General features: G+C 42.5%; 1 protein-coding gene across 2 annotated transcripts in view; it reads left to right on the plus strand.

Annotated features, from left to right (window-relative positions):
* The window catches only part of CPT1B (carnitine palmitoyltransferase 1B), an 80513-nt gene that overhangs the window by 41989 nt on the left and 14735 nt on the right, over positions 1–23789 (plus strand). For both annotated transcript variants that reach the window (XM_082255284.1, XM_082255285.1), the window contains exons 8-17: positions 1550–1657; positions 4370–4454; positions 7590–7785; positions 7961–8146; positions 9664–9769; positions 11663–11779; positions 16461–16625; positions 22037–22171; positions 22256–22408; positions 22928–23041. In XM_082255284.1, the coding sequence (XP_082111410.1) occupies positions 1550–1657; positions 4370–4454; positions 7590–7785; positions 7961–8146; positions 9664–9769; positions 11663–11779; positions 16461–16625; positions 22037–22171; positions 22256–22408; positions 22928–23041 (1365 nt within the window). The remainder of the gene's footprint in view (positions 1–1549; positions 1658–4369; positions 4455–7589; positions 7786–7960; positions 8147–9663; positions 9770–11662; positions 11780–16460; positions 16626–22036; positions 22172–22255; positions 22409–22927; positions 23042–23789) is intronic.

Below are 23789 nucleotides of genomic sequence, written 5' to 3' on the forward strand. Positions count from 1 at the left end.
GATCCCGCTGTCTCTACCTCTTCGCCATACTGGGCGATGACTCCTCCTGCTAGGCAGAGCTGTTTGTGGCGCGCTTTCCCGCGCGGTGCTGTAACTCTTTCCCCGCCATGCTTCTTCACTATAAGCCTCAGGGAAGTAGCTGCTAAACGGATCATGTCACTTGCCAGACATGCATCCACCCTCCTCAATTGCACAAGGGCCACAAGTGCGCCTTCCTTCACTGAAGCCCTCTTTGCTCGGCAAGAGTAATATCCCGCTGTCAGTCGCACGGTCGAAAGTCCTCTTCCTCGCCATACATGTGCAATTTTTATCTTCCATACTGGCTCCCGGGATTAGCCCCACTGCCCCTCTCGGCATGGCCGACTACGATCTCCACAGTATCGGTGCAATGGCTATATAGAATAAATGTCCCGCTGTCAAATGCACGGTCAACATCAGTCCACATAGCATGCACATACACCAAGCCCCTGGCACCTCTCTTCCCATGCCCCCGGTCTCCATCTTCACTGTCCTCACTAGGACCACTGGCGTCCTCTTCTCTTTACTGCCCACACTGGGACTCCTCTCTGTTAAGCAGTTGAAGCACTCATGCACTCGGACACTTTTTCCCCCTGCTCTCCATGTTCTGACAGCAGAGTACATCTCATAGTCCATATGAAAAGTCCTCATCAGGTTACAGGTTTCCTTTGAACATTTGCGTTGCCACAGGCAACCTTCCATATGGGCTTCTAGCTTCATCCCACTCTCTTTGTCTCCCGCAGGTGCAGTCTCACACCTGACCTGGAGCTTGAACAACTGTTCTGGGCACAAAAATTTACTTTTCTGACTTTTTTTTCTGCCGTTGCCAGGGGCAACTGGCCCAGTAACTAATGGCAAAATCCTGGACGAGCCCCCAAATGTAGCAGTTTTTCCAGGCCTTGGGCCTGATGTTGGTCTGCCATTGTTACAAGTGACACCTCCAACACTTTTGTGAACCCAATTGTGAGAACTGAGACATTGACCATTCCGGCATATTTGGTTTGTGTAGTTTTATTGTATTTAGGGGATGGGAGAAGGGAATGAGTATACTCCTCTGGCTCAACTAGGTACACTTTTGGGACACTTGAAGAAAAATGCGTGTGGGCGCTGTCCTGACGCCAGCTGAATGCCGAACAGCGCTTCCTGGCGCTTAAAGATACTGTAGTACTAAACTGTGCTGGAACCTCGACTGTAACTCAGAAGATCCAGGACTGTAGAGTACTTGACTCCTGACACTGCTTTAGCTCAAAAGTCACTGAACAGCTCCCTCCAGCCCTGCACTGGGTGAGATAGCTCTGTGTAGATATTTGTGCTGCTGCAACTCTTAACCTTGTGCACTTCCCACTGTACACTGACTCTTCAGGGCCCAAACTACAGGCGCCCCCTTTCACACTTCAGGGTATGTGTGTGAAGTTGACTGTCATTTTTTTTTAATTGTATTTTACATTATTTATTGTTCAAATATTTAGTACAATGTTTTTTCCATCCCTTTCCATCCTAAACTTCTGACATGATTATATTTTCATTGTAGGATTTTCTAACCGTGAGTCCGACCACTAACCCAGCAGCAAGGGCAGGAAATGCCATCCATGCAATGCTACTATACCGAAGAAAGCTTGAAAGAGGCCTGATACCGCCTGTGAGTGTATTTAGTGAGCAATGCATTAGTGGCTGTACAGCATGTAATGTATAATGCTCTGCCCAGTAAGACAAGGAGATATTCACTATCAAGTGTATAATATTAAGCCATGCCTAACAAACTAAATTGTGGAGATTTGTAATAGCTACAATATTGCTTCTGGAGCATGGCACTTACTTGGGGTGTAGCTTATATTCAATATGCAAAGAACGTAGCTTTGTTCAATAGATAGTAGAGTGAGGGAAGATACCTACACCTAAATGAAAAAAAAATATATAAATTACGATGATAATTTCAAACATGACATGCAGGGGTAGTGAAAATGTTATCTAGTTGATAGAAATATGCTTGGTTTTATATTTTCTATGAAATAAAAGTGTATTTTTTGTTTACACAATTCAGCATCTGAAAACAGTGCTGTTGTTAGAAATCACGGGGCCCTATACAGTCTACCTGACAGGGCCGCCCCTCCCTCCCGGCCGGAAGTGACTGAGGACATAAATTTATCAGTTCTATTCTCTGCAGCTTTAGCTGCACAGATGAATGAATAAGAAGCACTCTGAGGCTTCTTGCTCATTCACAAACTGAAGCATAGTAAACACTGTTTACTATGCTTCAGTGATAAATGGACACAGGAGTGATTAGTACCGACCGCTCACTGTTTTCATTCAGGAAAGGAAAGGGCCAATAAACAATAATTTTACTGGCCCCTTCCCCTACTCTCCATCCTGAAACATACCCCTGTGTGCCTGAAGCAGCTGTCGGCAGGAGAGGAGAGAAGGGAAGTCGGCAGTGCTGTAGGGAAAAGGGGCACACAGGGGTCCCGGACAGCAGATGGAAGGGGCGCATTTGCTAGAACCAATCCCTCTGCAGTGCAGCAAAAAGAGAAAGAGGAGGAGAAGCTGGCAGCACTGCAGGGGGAGTCAGAAGAGGATTGGTGTCTGAAATAAGACAGTACAACCCTTCCTCCTGCTCAGCAGGTGCCTGGGCCCCCCTTTTGAACTGATAGGGCCCAGGCCCAGTACAGGAAGGATGGCTGTACTGCCTTATCAGTGGTCCTGCCTGAAAACCCTATTCTTTTTCATATAAAAAAAAAACATTTAGCTAATGTTGCAGAGCTTCCTAACCTCTCCTCCCTATTCTGTTTCCAATATTGTGTATATATATATATATATATATATATAAAAAAAATACTACAATGTACCTCCCCCTCTTTTCATGTGAATACCATATATATGCTTCATATGTGCCAATGACTGTTAAGAAGTGACCTACATCAGCACTCAAAAAATCCTTTAAATGGTGTCGGCTGTCTCCACGTCTTCACTGATCACTCCAATAATTTCTCATCTCCTCCAAATGGACCATGCAGGTGAAATTCAAAGGATGGAATCTTCCATAGCGTTATGCACGCTCCTGTCATCAGTGAAGACATGGAGACAGCTGGAAATCAGAGGACAATTTATTTACATGTGAATTGTTACCCTTTTGGTTACAAGAGGTTAAGGTGAGTGTAGTTTTGGAGGGGGAGCACGAGTGGCACTATTCCTTTGCTACACGGCAAGAGCACAGTTCACTTTCCACTTATTTCCTGGACTTTCTCATTAAAAGACTGATGAAATATTGTTTTTTCACCTAATAAAGACTTTACTGATATTGTATGCATTTATTTATATGGAAGGGGTTTTGTAGTTCTAGCACATGTTCATTATATTTATGTACAGGGCACATTTTGATGTGGTCTATATTTTTTGTCTTTTGTTTTTTTCTTTTGGCATTTGTTTTTGAATTTTAAATGAGGTATTTTGTAGTATGGCACATTTATATGCACTTTTAAAAAAAAAAAAATTTAAAGCCACAGTATTGGAAACAGAATAGGAAGGAGAGGTTAGGTAGTGCTACACCATAATTCATCTAATTTCCTTTCTTATGTATATATTAGTGATCGATCAATTATCGGCAAAGCCGATATATATCGAGGGCCAATGTGTACTTTCCCCGATATATTGGAATCGGCCACCAAGGTGATATTGCCGATATTTTGGGAAAGTGCTTGTACCGGAGTGATGCCATAGCCGACGGTCGGCTGTCTTGTAATGACTACCTATGCGGTTGAGAAGCCACTCGGCTGTCATTACAAGGAGCGGGAGGGGACAACCCCCACTCCCACTGCCTTCCGCGGCTCGCCCGGGTCTCCCGTCCCACCAGGAGACCCGGGCAACCAGCCTGCACGGCCGTCGAAGACCCGATCAAAGCCGCATTCGGCTCTGATCGGGTCTCCATGTAAAAAACCGGAAGTGATGTCATGACATCACTTTTGGGTACTCGGCGCCAAATTAAAAATAAATGACAGCATTCAAAACAGCCAAACTTGGCGTTTTGAAAGGTTTTAAGTGCAGAGGAGGGTTTTGGGGTCTTTTAGACCACCAGATCCCTCCACAAGAGTACCTTTCAAGTGATAAAAATAATTTTTTTTTTTTTAAATGTATGATAATATTGGCAAATATCAGCCGATACCGATATGCAATGGCCAAAATATCGGTATCTGCAACGAAAAACCGATATCGTTCGATCACTAGTATATATACCCTGAAGGGTATCTTACTTGGTGACAGCAGCTGCCCACAAATCACACTCTCCCATATTCCTCTATAGTCCATTGCATGGAAACGGTATAATTTATTCTGCTAATGTTGATTCCTTTGTGACCAGGTCATGGCTCTTGGCATTGTCCCCATGTGCGCCTATCAGATGGAGAGAATGTTTAACACTACACGGATTCCAGGAGTGGAGACTGGTGAGTGTGTTATGGAGCAGTACAAATGAAATATAGCAGAAGATCATTTCATTCCATCATTCGTTTTCAGTTGGCAAATCCAGTGTGATTGTCCAAGCACCCTGCCATCCAGGGCAAGGGAAGCTCTTTAAAAGGGAACTTGCAAGTAAAGAAATATAGGAGCTGCTTTTGCTAAATTTTTTTTAAAGGTGTTGTCATTCATATCTTTTGTTCAAAACTTTGTAAGCCACTGATTTCAAACAAACATGTGCTTACACACACTTTTTGTTTCTCCATAAAATACTTTATTGAAGATGGAAAATGCTACAAACAGAATAACAAGTACACTTTGCCGGTTCCCCATCTAATAGGGTGCGATTTAACGGCAAGTGAAAAATGTAATAGGCAAATGACAAAGCAGAAACAGCACATGTAGGGAAACAAAATATCTGATAGCACCAAAAGAAAGCCATTTCAGTGTGTAAGATTTCCCAAACTTCAGCAAGGGACCAAAGTATGTATGCATCTATGGGACTTCCAATTGGCCAACTTATACAAAGGAAAGGGACAATGGGTATTCGTGGTGTGGATACAGAAACTTACACTCACTGGCCACTTTATTGGGTACACCTGTTCAATTGCTTGGTAACACAAATTGCTAATCAGCCAATCACATGGCAGCAACTCAATGCATTTAGGCATCTAGATATGGTGAAGATGACTTGCTGAAGTTCAAGCCGAGCATCAGAATGGGAAAGAAACAGGAATTTAGATGACTTTGAACATGGAATAGTTGATGGTGCCAAACGAGCTGGTCTGAGTATTTCAAAAACTGCTGATCTGCTGGGATTTTCACATACAACCATCTCTAGGGTTTACAGAGAATGGTCCGAAAAAAAAGAGAATCTATCCAGTGAGTGGTAGTTGTATGGAGGAAAATGCCTTGTTGATGTCCGAGGTCAGAGGAGAATGGGCAGACAGGTTTGAGATGATAGAAAGGCAACAGTAACTCAAATAACCACTCATTAGAACACATCTAAAATTGAAGCAGATGTGCTACAAGAAGAGAAGACCACAACGGGTGCCACTCCTGTCAGCTAATAACAGGAAACTGAGGTTACAATTCGCACAGGCTCTCAAAATTGTACAAAAGAAGTTTGGAAAAATGTTGCGTGGTCTGATGAGTCTCGACGTCAGCTGCGACATTCAGATGGTAGGGTCAGAATTTGGCGTAAACAACATGAAAGCATGGATCCATCCTGCCTTGTATCAATGGTTCAGGTTGGTGTAATGATGTGGAGGATACTTTCTTGGCACACTTTGGGCCTCTTAGTACAAATTGAGCATTGTTTAACCGCCACGGCCTACCTGAGTATTATTGCTGACCATGTCCATCCCTTTGACTACAGTGTACCCATCTTCTGATGGCTCCTTCCAGCAGGATAATGCACCATGTCACAAAGCTCGAATCACCTCAAACTTGTTTCTTGAACTTAACAATGATGTCACTGTACTCCAATGGCCTCCACAGTTACCAGATCTCAATCCAATAGAGCACCTTTGGGATGTGATGGAACGGGAGATTTGCTTCATGGATGTGCACCTGACAAATCTGCAGCAACTGCGTGATGCTATCATGTCAATATGGACCAAAATCTCTGAGGAATGTTTCCAACAGCTTGTTGAATCTGTGCCACAAAGGCAGTTCTGAAGGCAAAAGGGGGTCCAACCTGTTACTAGCAAAGTGTACCTTATAAAGTGGCCGGCGAGTGTATAATACCAATTGTAATAGTAGGAGCTAAGTAGGAATATGTCTCCACATATTGATACAATCTACTATCAAAATGACAAAAGCCATGGGGTATGGCATCCATAAAGCACCAAAGGGAATATAATATATAGGCAATGAAAGGAGAAGAAAAGGGGGGGAGAGAAAGAAGCCAAAAGAGAGTGGAAGGAAGACCAGGAGAAAACAAAAGAGAACCGAAAAAAAAGGGGGGGGGGTTATAGATTCCCAAATGCCGCTATCCCCCCCACCCCCCAGTTTGAAGTAATATCTGCCACCGGTACTAGTCAACAGTCAGGTTGTCTGTTTGGGGCCCCCTGTCAGGTTGTCTGTATGGGGCCCCCTGTCAGGTTGTCTGTATGGGGCCCCCTGTCAGGTTGTCTGCATGGGGCCCCCTGTCAGGTTGTCTGCATGGGGCCCTCGTGTCAGGTTTTCTGCATGGGGCCCTGTGTCAGGTTGTCTGCATGGGGCCCCGTGTCAGGTTGTCTGCATAGGGCCCTGGGTCAGGTTGTCTGCATGGGGTCCCATGTCAGGTTGTCTGCATGGGGCCCCGTGTCAGGTGGTCTGCATGGGGCCCCGTGTCAGGTTTTCTGCATGGGGTCCCATGTCAGGTTGTTTGCATGGGGCCCTGTGTCATGTTGTCTGCATGGGGCCCTGTGTCATGTTGTCTGCATGGGGCCCTGTGTCAGGTTGTTTGCATGGGGCCCTGTGTCAGGTTGTCTGCATGGGGCCCTGTGTCAGGTTGTCTATATGGGGGGCCTTGTGTCAGATTGTCTGCATGTGGGCCCCCATGTCAGGTTTTCTGTATGGGGCCCCATGTCAGGTTTACTGTATGGGGCCCTGTGTCAGGTTGTTTGTATGGGACCCTTGTGTCAGGTTGTCTGCATGTGGCCCCGTGTCAGGTTGTCTGTATGTGGCCCCGTGTCAGGTTGTCTGCATGGGGCCCCGGGTCAGGTTGTCCTCATGGGACCCCATGTCGGTGTCAGGTTTTCTGTATGGGGCCCCGTGTCAGGTTGTCCGCATGGGGCCCCCCGTGTCAAGTTATCTGCATGGGACCCCATGTCGGTGTCAGGTTATCTGCATGGGGCCCCCGTGTCAGGTTGTCTGCATGGGACCCCATGTCGGTGTCAGGTTGTCTGCATGGGACCCCATGTCAGGTTGTCTGTATGGGGCCCCGTGGTTTCTAACAGCAGCCCTGACTATTATCACTGAAAAACAACATAAGATGATTAAACCTCAGACAATAATATGTGAATACACAGTAGTTGCCTTCTCTGTATATTAGCACAGCAGCCATTTTAATTCTAACTATCATTTATTCATATGAATAATCATCACACAATCCAATGTATATATTTTTTTCTCTGCAGACTTCCTTCAGCATCTGGTAGAAAGTCGACATATATGTGTGTACCACAAGGGCCGCTTCTACAGGCTATGCCTATATGATGACAGGACCCTGCTTAGCCCACGCCAGTTGCAAACACAAATTCAACGCATTCTTGATGATCCAAGCCCACCACAACCAGGCGAGGATAAACTGGCAGCGCTCACAGCTGGGGACCGGTGAGATCAGGGAAAAGGGGAAAAGACTAGGAAGACTCATAGGCATGGGCAGAATATGGATATATAATATACATATAACGTTTCCCTTTCTGCTTGTCCCCCTCTTTCTTTCCTTGCTTTATACACTTACCACTTGTTAAAACTTTTCCTTTTTTGTTTTCAAATGACATAACAGATTCTCCTGGGCTAAGGCTCGCTCACAGTTCTTCAATAACGGTGTGAATCGGGTTTCCCTGAGCTGCATTGAAAAGGGTGTCTTCTTTCTTTGCCTGGACCCTGATGCCTTAGGATACCAAGCGGAGGATAAGAACTCTCTCAGTGTATATGCTAAATCTTTGCTTCATGGGAATTGCTACAACAGGTAACGAAGGCAAAATATCATATATATATATATGGCATGTCGTTTCTGCCTAATTTGTACTTATAAGGCTATTAGTATCTGCTGTGACCTGGTTTTATCCTTCTATTACTGCCTAACCATTGTCCTAAATACTGTACTGTATATCTTTAAACAATTAGTGCTTTTCACTATTATGTATTTATAGTAGGTACAATGCAATATATTATAAAAAGTATTTAATCATTTCACGCTATTTCTCGGTTAGTACTTGAATTTCAGTCCGATGCTATAGAAAAATCCTCATTAGAGGGTGCAGTATAGATTTTATTGTAGTTGATACATCATTGAAAAAATGAACTAATCTAAACTATATTACCAAAAGTTTTGGAACGTCTGCCTTTACACACACATGAACTTTAATGGCATCCCAGTCCTAATCCGTAGGGTTCAATATTGAGTTGGCCCACCCTTTGCAGCTATAACAGCTTCAACTCTTCTGGGAAGGCTGTCCACAAGGTTTACGAGTGTGTCTGTTGGAATGTTTGACCATTCTTTCACAACGCATTTGTGAGGACAGGCACTGATGTTGGACAGAAGGCCTGGCTCGCAGTCTCCGCTCTAATTCATCCCAAAGGTGTTCTATCGGGTTGAGGTCCGGACTTTGTGCAGGCCAGTCAAGTTCTTCCACCCCAAACTCACTGTCTTTATGGACCTTGCTTTGTGCACTGGTGCACAGTCATGTTGGAACAGGAAGGAACAATCCCAAACTGTTCCCACAAAGTTGGGAGCATGAAATTGCCCAAAATGTCTTGGTATGCTGACGCCTTAAGAGTTCCCTTCACTGGAACTAAGTCCAACCCCTTAAAAACAACCCCACATCATAATCCCCCTCCACCAAATGATTTGGACCAGTGCACAAAGCAAGGTCCATAAAGACATGTATGAGCAAGTTTGGGGTGGAGGAAGTTGACTGGCCTGCAAAGAGTCCTTACCTCAACCATATAGAACACCTTTGGGACGAATTAGAGCGGAGAGTGTGAGCCAGGCCTTCTCTCCAACATCAGTGCCTTACCTCACAAATGTGCCTCTAGAAGAATGCTCAAACAGACACACTCCTAAACCTTGTGGACAGTCTTCACAGAAGATTTGAAGCTCTTGTAGCTGCAAAGGGTGGGCCAACTCAACATTGAACCCTATGGACTAAGACTGGGATGCCATTAAATTTTGTGTGTTTGTAAAGGCAGGCGTCCCAATACTTGGTAATATAGTGTATTTAAATATATAAGCCTTTATTTAAAGTGCTTTTGGAGAGAAATATTTTATTGATCTAATTTTTTTTAAATGACACTAACCAGCTAAGAATGCATTCTAAGGACACCTCGTTATTATACATAAAGGTTGCAATTCTGTGTGTTTTACTAAATATGATATGCCTATGCATACATGCAAATGACTATGGGACAAGACACTGACTGTAAATAGTACTTAATGCTGCCTTCTTCAGCTGCTGAGTTTCTTCCCCCTTTACTTCATTACAGGTGGTTTGATAAATCCTTTAGTATGGTTGTGTTCAGTAACGGGAGACTGGGTCTCAATGCTGAGCATTCCTGGGCTGACGCTCCGATCATTGGACACCTGTGGGAGGTATTAACATACTGTAGTTGATGTACTCAGGTCTATACAGTAATACCTTGGTTTGGGAGAAACCTGGTTTATGAGCGTTTTGAAAGACGAGCAACATTTTTTAAAAAGTTTTGACTGATCTGCAAGCACTGTCTTGATATACGAGCAGTATTACACTCATCACAATGTTAAAGTGGTTTAGTACAGTATAAGCATGCCATCCCCTCTGTTACATAACATTATGTGTCCCTGTGCCTGAACTGTATATACAAAATGCTTTTCTACTGTATCAGAGTTTCTCTCGGCGCTCACGTAACTCCTCTTCTCTCTGCTTTCCCCGGTGGGCGGGGCCAAGCACTCCCACTGACATCATTCGGGGAGGAGGGGAGGAGAGAAGCAGAGAGCCGAGGAGTCACGTGAGCGCCAGGAGATGCTCTGATACAGTAAAAATCAGCATCTTTTATATACAGTACAGACACAGGGACACATAATGTTATTTAACAGAGGGGGTGGCATGCTTATACTGTACAGTACTATACTTTAGATATGATAGCAGCATATCTTTATCTATACCAATAAATGGTTGTGGAATGAATCATCTGAGTTTCCATTATTTCTTATGGAAAAATTTGCTTTGATATACGAGTGCTTTGGATTACAAGCATGCTGCTGGAACGAATTATGCTCGCAAACCAAGGTATTACTGTATAAACAAAGATGATATGATATCTGAATTGACCGTGTATACTTCTCACTGTAATCTGCACTTTTTAAGATGTACACCATTGGTTGTCAACTTATGAGCCAAAGAAGGCCTTGAATGCAGCCCCCGACATCACCACGGCCACACATAACGTTCAATATATGTAATGCTTGAGAGAAATGTCAGAAACGACAGGCCTAATAGAGGAAATGAGGGTCAGAAACATGCTAAATTTTTGGCTAGGGATTTTCTTAATATTTTACTAGTTGCTGCAGGATATAGTGTTTCAGGCTCCGTACACATATTGGTGTCAATCTGTCTACGATCCTGAATCGCGGGATGCCCGTGCAATTCCTATCACTTCCAATGGCACGCCAAACGTGGCGTGATTTTGCCTCGATTGTCACCTGATGAATCATGGTAAAATCAAGCAAATCACGTTCTTGTTCTTCTTTTGGGTAAGAGGCGTCCCGCGATTCTATTGGGGTAGTGTCATGAATTGCACAGGCATCCCATGATTTGCCGTGATTCGGGATCACAGGCAGAATCGCCGCGATTCTGCTTGCAATCCGGAACACCAACATGTGAACGGAGCCTCAGTAATATTGTTGTTAAACCTTTTTTTGGTTTTAAATAGAGAAGGGACTGTTAAATTCCTGGTAGTTTTTGTCCCATCAGGACATTGAAACAATCGAGCCGCCTGACACACGCATCGGCTTCCCCACTGACGATCGGGGGCGGGAGTGCACCGCTGGCGGCACGCACTCGCCCCTAGCTCCTCCCAGGCGACCGACGTAGATCTACGTCGTTTTGCCTGTAAGAGCCAACCTGCCGCAGAAAATATGGCGTAAGCGTTCCGGAAGGGGTTGAAGACCACACAGGGATTCTAACACTTAAATACATAAAAAAAAAAAAAAAAGCTTTGACTTTACATCTACAGCACTTTAAACCTTTATATCTTTCGTAGACATACACTATGTGCTATGTTCATTTGACTGTAGAATGCTTTCATTGTTTCAGCAACATAAACATCTCGAACCAGTTTGTCAAGTTTCATGACACTATTCTTTTTTGTTCTCCTTCTCACCTCTTCTTTTACACCCTGCCATTTAGAATCTGTTTTATATTGCCTAATTCGTATTTTAGTTTATTGTATATTCAATTTCAACATGCATGTCATACATATAATGTTGTGTCTGTTTCTTCCATAGTTTATGCTGGCCACTGATTGCTTTGAACTGGGTTACACAGAGGATGGGAACTGCCATGGAGATCCTGGACTCTCATTACCTCCACCATACAGATTACAGTGGGATATTCCAGCAAAGGTGGGTTTTTTTTTAAAAAGAAACCAAACTGTGGAAGTTGTACCTAAAGAAAAAAAAAAAAAAAAGGGCAAAGGACCCGTCGCCAGTATTGCCAGTGGTCTGATCTTTTCCCATTACTGACTTATCACAGCACTGTGTCTCTGTGTGGAGGTGGCCATCTTAATAGCGATAGGGCATGGCTTCACATTGAAGATTCCCTGCTGGTGACTAAATAGTTGATAGATTGTGTTGGTATGTTTAGCCACTTAAGGACTACCCACACAGATGTACAGTACTGTGGCAGGGCAGCCCTCCTGCGCAAAATTGCGTACCTGTATATGTTTGTGTGTACAGGGTCTGGGGCATGCACGCATGGCGCCAGCGACCCACTCCCACTGTGATTGGACACAGCGGAAGCTGATCAGCAGGTCCGGTGGATGCGATGTCTGCTGGGACCTGCCGATCGTTCACAGGAGAGGCAGAACGGCGGTCTTCCTATATAAGAAACAGGGTTCCCTGTCTTCCTCCAGTTAGACCACCCCACACACGGTTAGAAAGCACTCCCTAGGAGCACACTTAACCCTTTGATCCCCCTGATGTTAACCCCTACCCTGCCAGTGTCATTAGTACAGTGAGAGTGCATTTTGTTAGCACTGATCACTGTATTAGTGTCACTGTTTCCCAAAAAAGTGTCAAAAGTGTCAGTTTGGTGTCCAATTTGTCCGCCGCAATGTCACAGTCCCGCTAAAAAACGCTGATCGCCGCCATTACTAGTAAAGAAAAAAAAAATCTAAATTCTATAAAAATATCCAATCGTTTTGTAGACACTATAACTTTTGCGCAAACCAATCAATATACGCTTATTGGGATTTTTTTATACCAAAAATATGTAGCAGAATACATATTGGCCTAAATTGGTGAATAAATTAGATTTTTTTAAATTTTTTTTATTGGATGTGTTTTATAGCAGAAAGTAAAAAAAAATATTGTTTGTTTTTTCAAAATTGTCAATTTTATAGCGCAGAGTTGATCAACTACCACCAAAAGAAAGCTCTATTTGTGGGAAAAAAGGATAAAAATTATATTCGGGTACAGCGGCGCACGTCAGTGCAATTGTCAGTTAAAATAACGCAGTGGTGTATCTCAAAAAATGGTCTGGTCATGAAGGGGGTAAACCTTCCGGGTCTGAAGTGGTTAAGAATAAAGCACAGATAAATGAAGTAGAAACACGGGGATCTTTGTACTGCAGTTTCTCAGGAACAGCTTTCCCTCCAGCTCGTAAAACAGTGAGCAGAACAGTAGTGATATCACCAAATTTAATACAAATTTTTGATAGATGAATAGTCACAAGCACAGTGCCCTAAATGATTTCACTATACAGATATACAGTGGTTATATGATGTTAGAAAATCGGAATGTCCCTGTGCAGGAAGTGTACTGTATTTTTTAGGAGACATTTATGACAAAAGTTACATTTTCACGGTACTGCTTAGGCACAATGAACGTTTCTAGATTATCTCTATAAGATAGCATATCTTCACTTTTTGAGTTCAGGTCCATTTTAAGTGGCAGCAGAAAAACAGAAGATTTCAGTTGGCTCCAATCTTTCGAAATAGAGGGCAGAGTATTTGCACACACCAGCCTAAGTTAATTGCCCCGGCTCTGCAAAGGGGTATATTCTGTACATTCTGTGAGTTCATTATAATTAAGCCTCCTGACATGAATCTTGTGCTTAAAGGAAAAGTTCCCCCTTGGAGCATAGTACATGTTCCACTCGATTTTAGGGTTGAACATGTTCCAGCATCTACAGCAGGCATGTCCAACCTGCGGCCCGGGGGCCGCATGCGGCCCAGAACCGCAGGCAATGCGGCCCACTGCCCCCTGACAATTTTTTTTATTGCTGGAGAGGAAGGAAGTCGGGTCGTGGGCACGGCCACAGCGGCTTCCAACTAACTGTAGGCAGAGGCTCCCTCTGAAGGGATCATCCTCTAGTTGTGTTAAATTAGTGCTGGGGGGGGGGAGGGCGGCATCGCGGAAAGGGCGCGCGGCGTTTTATTACTTATATACCTTAACTATAGTATATATTTTATATGCGGCCCGAGAAAATTTCTCTACACTCAATGTGACCCAGAGAAGCCAAAAGGTTGGACACCCATGATCTACAGCCTCATCCCTCTTCTCTGTGATAGCCAGGGCCGCTGATAGGGGGGGACCACCAGTCCTCCTGTAGGGAGCCCGGGCACACAGGGGGGCCCCAAAAACACGGCAATCGGTGCGGTCGGGCAGAGGGGCAATTACAGAAGGAAGCCCTGTGTGGCTCTCTGCAGCAGCTGAAAGCCATTTTCTCCCCCTCCTGCCAGCTTTCAGCTGCTGCAGGGAGAGACACAGGGCATCGTTCCTGTCATTAATTCTCCGAACCCAATCCCCCTCCCTATTCTGCCTGCTTCTGATCCCCCCCCCGTGTGCCCCCCTTTTACTATGCCATTCCCCCTCCCACAGCGCTGCAGGCTTCCCTGTTCTGTAAAAAAAATAGCAAATTGTAAAACAAAATTTATCTTTAAACATTGTAATAAGTCATTTTAAAGAATTGTAAAATAAAATAATGTAAAAGTTTTTTAAGAAAAATTAAACATTTTTTCTTTTTTAATGTAAACAACAATTAAAAGGGCTAATTCACAGGCTCTCTGTTATGATTGTGTCCGCTAATAATAATTTTAGTGTATTTTTAGTGAAAATTATGTCTTGATGTATTCAGGGGGCCGTACCAGGTAGGCTGTATGGGGCCCTGTGATTTCTAACAGCATCCCCTGTGATAGAAAACGGAAGATCCTCTCCTTGCACCCACTGTCACAATTTGTAAACAGCGTGGCCATTTGAGGCTCCACCCACACGCCTGCGTCAGATTCCTGCAAATGAATGCCTGAAAAAATGGTCAAGGGCACTGGTGTATGCTTTCATAGTTCATTGATCTTCCTGCTCTTAAGTAACTGTCTCCCCCTCGAGGTACAGGCAGACAGCTAAGCTGAGAATTTGCAGGAGCCTGAGATTCTACCCAAGATTTGCTGATCTTGGGTGCAATGCTAGAAAAATTAAAAACGAAATGTACATTTTTTTACCTGCAAAAAAAAAAAAAATGTGCATTTGATTTTTTTTTTAAAAGGTGAACTTATCCTTTAATTTTGCTGTTCTGCTGCTGGTATGCAACAGTTAGTAGTTGCAAAAGATCACTTGTGGCTGAAGAGCAGAGGAACAAATAAAATATTAACTTTTGTGTACCCTGCAATAAAAAAGTACAATTCCAACTAATTGGTATACATTTTCTATGCAATTTTTGACTTCTATTAGACTGTAGTTTTTTTCAGGTTATGTTGCGAACATCTGCAAAGATTCCAAGATGTTCAGCTGTGTGTTCTACTTTAAACATCCCTTTATGTATATATTGATGTAGACCCTCAATCATTAAAGAATAATTGTCATTTATTAATTAATCACTTTATCAATTTATTAATCACCCCACTTCTCTGAAACCAGTCCAAAGCGGTGGGAGGAGACGTTACCCACGGCTCACCGGTGTTTCTTGAGCTTATCATTTTCACCAGTGCTTTCGAGAAACAAATTGACAGTGCAGCTGGCTGCTCCCATAGGCGATTAAAGAGTAGATCCTTTTTGATTGCCTCTATGGTCTTGGAGGATTGGAGCGACGTCACGATGTCACTTCCGGTCCAGGCTGGAAGTAAATCTTTTTTTTTTTTTTTTTTTAAACAAAAGATCAAAAAAAATATATATTTTATTTTGATCTTTTGCTTTTGAAGGTAAAGAAGAGATTTGGGGTCTTTTTACCCCAGATCTCTCCTTAAAGAGGACCTGTTTCTATTATGTTCCTTATTTCTATGAAAAGGGATGTCTACAAAATGATAAAAAAATAAAATAAAATAAATAAGAAAAAAAATAAATAAGAAACAAAAAAAGCACCCATCCCTCCGTGCTTGTGCACAGAAGTGAACACATACGTAAGACGCGCACGCATATTTAAACAATATTCGCATTACACATGTGAGGTATCGCCGCGAACGTTAGAGCAAGAGCAATAATTCTCTAGTACTAGACCTCCTCTGTAACTCTAAACAGGTAACCTGTAAAGGTGCTTAAAGCGTCGTCTATGGAGATTTTAAAGTACCATAGTTTGTCGCCATTCTACGAACGTGCGCAAGTTTAAAGCATGACATGTTTGGTATCTATTTACTCGGCATAACATCATCTTTAACAGTATACAAAAAAATTAGGGTACATTTCGTGTTTTTTTTTTTTGTTTTTATGTATTAAAGTGTATTTTTTCCAAAAAAATTAATTTGCAAAACCTCTGTGCAAATAGTGTGTGACATAAAAACCTGCAATGATTTCCATTTTATTCACTAGTGTCTCTGGTAAAAAAAAAAAAATGTATAATGTCTAGGGGTTATAAGAAATTTTCTAGCAAAAAATTCTGATTTAAACTTGTAAACCAAAAGTGCCTGGTTGGCAAGTAATTGTCATTTTATCCTGTTTCATGAAGTAATACGTTTCTTGATTATCAGTACTACAGTCTGACTTGTACTTTGAACTCTACAACCTAATTACCCCATTGGGTTTTTTTTTTTTTTTATGCATTATAAGGTCTTTGTCAGACAAAAATAACTTATAGCGAAATTTTACTTTTGTCTAGTGTCGTGAGGTCATTGAACAATCCTACTTCACAGCCAAGACACTAGCAGATGACGTGGACTTTAACTGCCTTCGTTTCACAGATTTTGGAAAAGGACTTATCAAAAAGTGTCGGAGCAGCCCTGATGCTTTTCTGCAAATATCACTACAGCTGGCTCACTACCGGGTAAAGAGTTCCTAAAGTGCTATGTCACTGTGTCATAGAAAAATATCTAGGTATTATTTATGTTCCTCAGGTTATTTATTTGTTTCTTATCAGTGTAGGCCAGTGGATGCTGCCTTGCTACGTTCTTAAACACCACTGCCAATAAGTTGTTTTAAGGGTCCAAAAATGGCAGCTTTAAAGCTACAACACTTGGAAATATTTCTATAATGTTTCTAATATAGAAACTATGAAATGCTATGAAGGACATCAGGAGATATGTGGTAGAATTTCCACTTTCTTGTTGATTCGAGTTATTTAAAAGATGTTCTATCCCAAGCAGCTGGATATAATCTGCCTACCCTCGCAGGAAAACAGGAATTGTTCCACAACCAGCGCTCTATGAATAATAATGGTTGTCCATTGGTAGTTGGTAGTAATGGTAGTTCATTAAATAGTGTTTTCTCAATATGTCTCTTTAAAATTCCTGGATCCAATAAAGTGCATTTGCCAAAAATCGAAGTGCGTCTTGAACACTTCTATTTTCATTCCACAAGTGAAATTCAAATCTGCAGGCTGATCTTTTCCTCCACTGATAATGCTCTCAAAAAAACAGAAAATGTAGTGTAGTATGTTCAACCGCCAAAACTATATAGGAAAGTGTTGTATGTGCTCACATTAAAAATGTGTTTACCAGTGCCATACATCACCAAAACGTGCTTCCTCGTGCAATCCCTCAGTATTTACCCTTACCCTCAGGATTTTTTATCATGCCTTTTATCAACACTGTCAACTCTTCTTTCACGATGCACCCTCTTCAGATCCAGAAGGTTTAACAAATCCACAGCCGCACATGCGACTTGTTGCTGGTGAAGCAGGGTGCCATCTATGTCGCCTGTGGCCACCAGGTGAACAAAGTATGGGAGGATGGATGAACCAGCAGGGAGGAAAATGCCAATGGTGAGTAGTGTGTATTCCAAACCAGGAAGGGCTGCCACTGGTATACACATTTTTTATGTGAGCGCATACTCTTTCTTATATAGGTTTGGGGGGTTGAAAATATTACACTATATTTTGCCTCATTTTTTTTATTCAGTGGGGGAGAAGATCAGCCTGTGGAGTAAAGCTAAAGTGTTCAGGACACACTCAAACTTTTGGCAAATGCACTTTATTTGATCCAGGAAACCTAAAGAGGCATATTGAGAAAACACTATTTAAAGAACTGCTTTGTGGACTACCATTATTTTTCCTAGAGCGCTTGTTGTGGAAAAATTCACAGCACCTACCAAAAACTACACATTACATAAAAGGCTAATATAAGAAGAGTGTCTTTCATTTTCTTTATGTTGTAGATATATAGTTCTGTGCACACATGTGAAAAAAAAAAGAAGCTGTCATCAAGGCAAAAATATACTCCAGAGTCTACATAAGTGTGAACAGTATATATTAGTGTAAAGCATAATTACTCGCTGTCAGTGGCGTAGCGTAGGGGGTGCAGGGGGGGCCAGCCGCACCGGGTGAAACATCTGGGGGGGGGGCGCATCTGCAGTGTCACTCTGTATGTCTGACTCTGACATACACAGTTCACACACTGTCTGCGGCTGCCTCCATCTTTAGGCTGGGAGATGTCCAGCGCGGCCGCCCTATGGCTGAAAATGGCGAGTCGGGGCGGGGCTGGACTGTGCCTCACCTGTCCATTGGTGTAGAGTGGGGTGGCGTTGCAAGCCAAGCCCCGCCTATGCTGCCTCTCCTCACTGCTCAGTCAGTTTAGCAGCGAGTGAGTCAGCAGCCTGGCGCTGTCACAGAGTGGGTTTTTTTTTTAATCACCTGATCAGAGCAGTGCGCCCGAGCCCACCCATTGTGTGAAAATAGCGAATGAAAATTTGCTATTGTCACACAGATCCTCCCCCTGGCCAATCAGGAAGCGGGTCCGAGTCCCGCTTCCTTATTGGCCAAAAGGCGAACGCATGCCATTGGCCGAGGAGGGGTGGGAGGACTCGAGGAGACGTGGGGAACTGAGGAGAAGCGGCCGCTGCAGGTAAGTCTCTTTGCATTGAAGGGGGCACGCTGGTCTCTCTGCATTGAAAGGGGGCACGCTGGTCACTCTGCATTGAAAGGGGGCACGCTGGTCTCTATGCATTGAATGGGGGCACGCTGGTCTCTCTGCATTAATAGGGGGCATGCTGGTGATTCTGCATTGAAAGGGGGCACGCTGGTATCTCTGCATTGAAAGGGGGCATGCTAGTCATTCTGCATTGAAAGGGGGCACGCTGGTCTCTCTTCATTGAATGGAGGCTCGCTGGTCATTCTGCATTGAAAGGGGGCACGCTGGTCATTCTGCATTGAAAGGGGGCACGCTGGTCACTCTGCATTGAATGGGGGCACGCTGGTCATTCTGCATTGAAAGGGGGCATGCTGGTCATTCTGCATTGAAAGGGGGCACGCTGGTCATTCTGCATTGAGAGGGGGCACGCTGGTCATTCAAGCTTGTATTTAGATGCATTTTACTTTAATTACATCAGTATTTTCATAACAAACAATACATGTGCTTAGGGGGTAAGGGTTTCTTTAACTAATCTAGTGGAAGAGACTCGAGTGCTAAAATCCCGCGGGTTAGGGGGCGCAAATTACTTGCCTTGCCCCGGGTGCTGACAACCCATGCTACGCCACTGCTCGCTGTGCTTACTTGGACAACATACGAGTTCCTAAATCACAATGGTGGATCTTTATGTAGCAAGGTCATGATATTGTATACATCTATGGAGGAGCAGAATTGTGCAGTGACAATACATTTATTATAAGTATTCAGATGATATACTGTAGAATTCACCTATGATAGCTTCTTTTTTATGATTATTCAGCTTTAAACACTGTGTTAGCTTCTTCTGTAAGTTAAGAGATTGGGAAATTTGTAGTAACTCAAATGAGCCAATATTAAAACCATTTTTTCGTTTATCCTACCACGGTAGACTGAATTGCCTGCTGTGAGTTCAACTTAAAGGGTATCTCCATGCCAGACATTTTTTTTTTCCCATTTCGATAATAATGGGAAAAAGTTACAACTTCTCTTGTGTTTTTTACCGCTGTATGGTGTTCTGGGTGGATATTTCTCTCGTTTCCTATCCTTGTTTATTGTATGTGCGATACAAGCAATTTGGCTTAGATTTTTGTTCCTTTACGTTTTAGCTCACTATAATGTGATGTTATAATTATTATTAAAAAATGGTGTGAAAGCACCTGGCTCTTCTAGGTTAAAAATGCTAAAACCTGCTGCCCTTTTGATTGTAAAATACAATACCAAGATAGAAAAATTGGTAAAAAGGCACTGGTGACCTTGGATTTTCAATAAATATAGTCAAATATATCAAACCTAGCTCTTTTTTTCCTGATGTGATAAAATTGTATACATTGTTACAACTAGGTAAATAAGTGCTAGTGACACACAAATGTGCTGTGCAAAATTAAATAAGGTGCTTAATAGTGCAAAAATACCATAAGTGCTTGGTATTAACTGAATTAAAAAATAAATATAAACATGAATGTTTGATAAATTATTTGTGTTATAATAAATTAGTGCATATAAAGTGCTTCAATTGTGGACTGTGATCCAAGCTGTATTCAAACAGTTCATGCAAAAAATGTTGCTTGGATATCAAGTGCTCCAGTGATTAGGTGTGCCACTCTTTGCTTCTTACCAGATGCAGGTAGGTCACAAGGACCCCAAACGCCTGTGATCCCTTTTCTTAGGTGGATCAAACCATAGGCACTCCTCCTCTTCAGTTTGATTTAAGTGTAGCTTTCAACAGAATATTATGCTCCTTTTCCTCACTCCTCCATTAATTTACCTCATATAGATGTAAGTTAAGCCCATATGCAGGAAGACAGATGAGAAGCCAACATAGTGTAATATTGCTACTTTATTAATAAAATATATCATTCACAACAATTGGCTGCTTACTCTTAGTTGTGCCCTCCTGGCACTGGGCAATCAGCATTGGTTGCTATAGGTAGCAGGATCGGGGGTCAGGATCTGCAGTATCCTGGTGCTCTCCTTCCTGGTTTCCCCTGTAGCGTGCGGCAGTCCGGCGTGCGTCCCAGCCTGCGTTCCAATGCGATCAGAGGTATCCTCTTTCCTTCTACTTCCGGGTTTAGCAGAGACCACAGGTCCAGAGACCACAGATAATTGAAAAAAATGAAAGCACTATGCTACAGCTTGCACATTAAAGGGACTAGGGCATAATTTTTTTGGGGGGATAACACAACCACTTTAAGGTAGAGTTCCAGAGGATGGGAGAGGCTCTGGAGAAGTCCTGGGGACGAGCATGGGAGGAGGAGACAAGGGAGCTTGAGAGTAGTTGGTCTTGATAGTAGTGGAGAGGACGGTTTGGGTGATATTTGGAGACAAGATTGGTGATGTAAATCAGGGCAGAGTTGTGAATGGCTTTGTAAGTTGTTGTTAGTATTTTTGATTTTTTTCACTGGGCAATGGAAAGACAGTGAAGGGATTGACAGAGAGGGGTGACAGACACTGAGTGGTTGGTAAGCAAGATGAGTCTGGCAGCAGCATTAATAATAGACTGAAGAGGGGATACCCTATGGTAGGCCTATGGAAGGGAGTTGCAATAGTCAAGGCATGAGATCACAAGGGAGTGAATAAGTAGCTTGGTAGTTTCATTAGTTAAAAAGGGACAAATTTTAGAGAGACGTTACAAAGGTAAAGTCTACAAGCTTTTGACAACAATTGGATTTGGGACTGAAAGGACAGGTCAGAGTCTAGATTTACACCTAGTACCCTTGCGTGAGGGGAGGGACTGATAGTAGCATTATTGATCTTGATGGAAAAGTCACGGAGGGGGCACAGACGAGGGGGATTTATCGGCTCGGTTTTAGAAAGTTTTAGTTTAAGGAAGTGCTGAGACATCAATGTTAAAATGTCAGTAAGTTAGTAATGGGAGAGAAGGCTGAAAAGGTGAGGTGAGGAGTAGAGAGATAGACTTGAGGTGGTATTGGAAGATTCTTTCTTGGTGCTTCCCAAGCCATGTTTTATAGAAGCTATGATTTCCAAGCACTGCACTGATGGCTGACAATGAAACAGCTGTATGCAGTTGGAAATAAAGGGCTCTGTAATATAAGGCTGTATCTGTTCTATAAACCTGTGTATGTACAGTTTCCCTAGAGTTGGAAGAAATTATTTGCATAGATCTACCCTACAGCAAGAAACAAACCCTTTATTTTTGGGATGTGTGATGGAAATGAGGTATGTAGGTACATAAGGCTTTAAAAAGTCTCAGTGCTGCCCTATTAGGACTACGAAAAAAGTTGACTAAGAATCAGTAATAACAACGAGGCTTAAATGAATTGTAGCATCTTAAAATTTCATTATGTAAGGTGATGAGGAGGGGCTTAGTTTCTCTTTTGTTTTTTTGATATCACAGGATAAAGGGCACTTCTGTTTGACTTATGAAGCCTCTATGACCCGTTTATTCCGTGAGGGTCGAACAGAGACCGTGAGATCCTGCACCAAGGAATCATGTGATTTTGTGAGAGCCATGGAGGATCCCAATGAAACCGTGGGTACCAAGTCCTTTTTTAAATGAATTAATTTGTCATATAAAATGATGATATCAATTAGAATCCCAACTATCATCACACAGAAAGAAAACCGTCTGGCACTTTACCGAGCAGCTGCTGAGCGTCACCAACTCATGTATCGTTTAGCAATGACAGGAAAAGGCATTGACCGCCACCTTTTCTGTCTCTATCTTGTGTCTAAGTATCTGGGAACTGAGTCTCCCTTCCTTCAGCAGGTGAGAATGTCTGTCATTAGAAAAGTTATCATGTTTTTTGTTATTTATGTGAATATGTAATCTGCCCCATAACCTGTGTTTCATTTCTTTTTAATGTGGCTTTCAATAAAGGGGAACTAAAGGTAAACCTATATGTTATAATAACATGGGAGGTCAGTCCTAATTACTATGTATTCTTCACTGCTGTTAGGGCAACTGTCTCTGTTAAGAAAATATTGACCCTTATGTTAAAAAGCCTTTAGGCAAATAAAGCCTATAGCAACCCACTATATTTTAAAATACATAACATCAAACTAGATGATGGAATGTGGATGATGCCTTCACTTCACATTTTGAATAATCTTTTTAGACTCTTATCAGCACAGGGCCCAGGTAACTTCAACAATATGCAGTTAGATACACAATCATATATTTTCTGCTAATTTGTTCCAGTGCCTGAATTCTGTGGTGAGGTGGGATGGGGGCCAAAGATAATTTTTGTGATCTGTTGACCCTGATTGTTTACTGGGCCTTTTCTAGGTGTTGTCCGAACCCTGGCGTCTCTCTACATCTCAAACACCTCAACAGCAGCTAAAAATGTTTGATTTGGAAAAATTCCCAGACCATATATCTGCCGGTGGAGGATTTGGACCAGTAAGTATGTTTTAGTATATGGCATGGGTAATCTACAGATATGCAGGTCCTGCAGTACTGCAGTATTTGCACAAGAAAAGGAAATCATGGATGTGCTGTATGTGGGCCTTTATGTTGTTCAACTAAATACTGGCTACATACTAATGTCCGATAGATAGTATCAGAGATATGTTGTTTAAGGGGAGAATGCCCTCATCCCTATCATAAGTATGCAGAAACCAAACCCTCTAAGTGGAACTTTAAGAGGCATGATGTATAAGCATATAATAAATATAAAAGGCTTTATTGTACATTAAAATTATATACAAGTTAAAACAGGACAAATGCGGCTGTGCTTTGCAAACTTGTATACAATTACATTAAAAAAAAACACAAAGTTCTGTCTATAAATACATTGCGTTTCAAGATATGTTCATTTTTTCTTTCTTCTTCCGGGGTAATTGGTTAACAGGTATACTTTATCTACAATAGAAAAATATAACTTTTACTATATATATTGTGACAGGAAGTCAGGTAAATCTGTGAATGTAGTCACAGACAGGAGCTACACTTCCACCTGGGTTAGACAAATCACCAATTACTATAGGGTGTCGGCTGCAGAGGTAGCCAGAACTGTCTAAGGAAGTTGAAAGGCCTTCAGCTGTTCAGAATGAGGAAATGAAGGCCTCTATAATTGTCCAAAGGAAGTCTAATGGATTGCTGCCTCCGGAAGCTGTCTCCTGAAGCCGTGTGGGCTGGGGACAGGAGA

This window comes from Pelophylax lessonae (genome assembly GCF_965119305.1).
Source record: "Pelophylax lessonae genome assembly, chromosome: 4".
Lineage (NCBI taxonomy): Eukaryota > Metazoa > Chordata > Amphibia > Anura > Ranidae > Pelophylax > Pelophylax lessonae.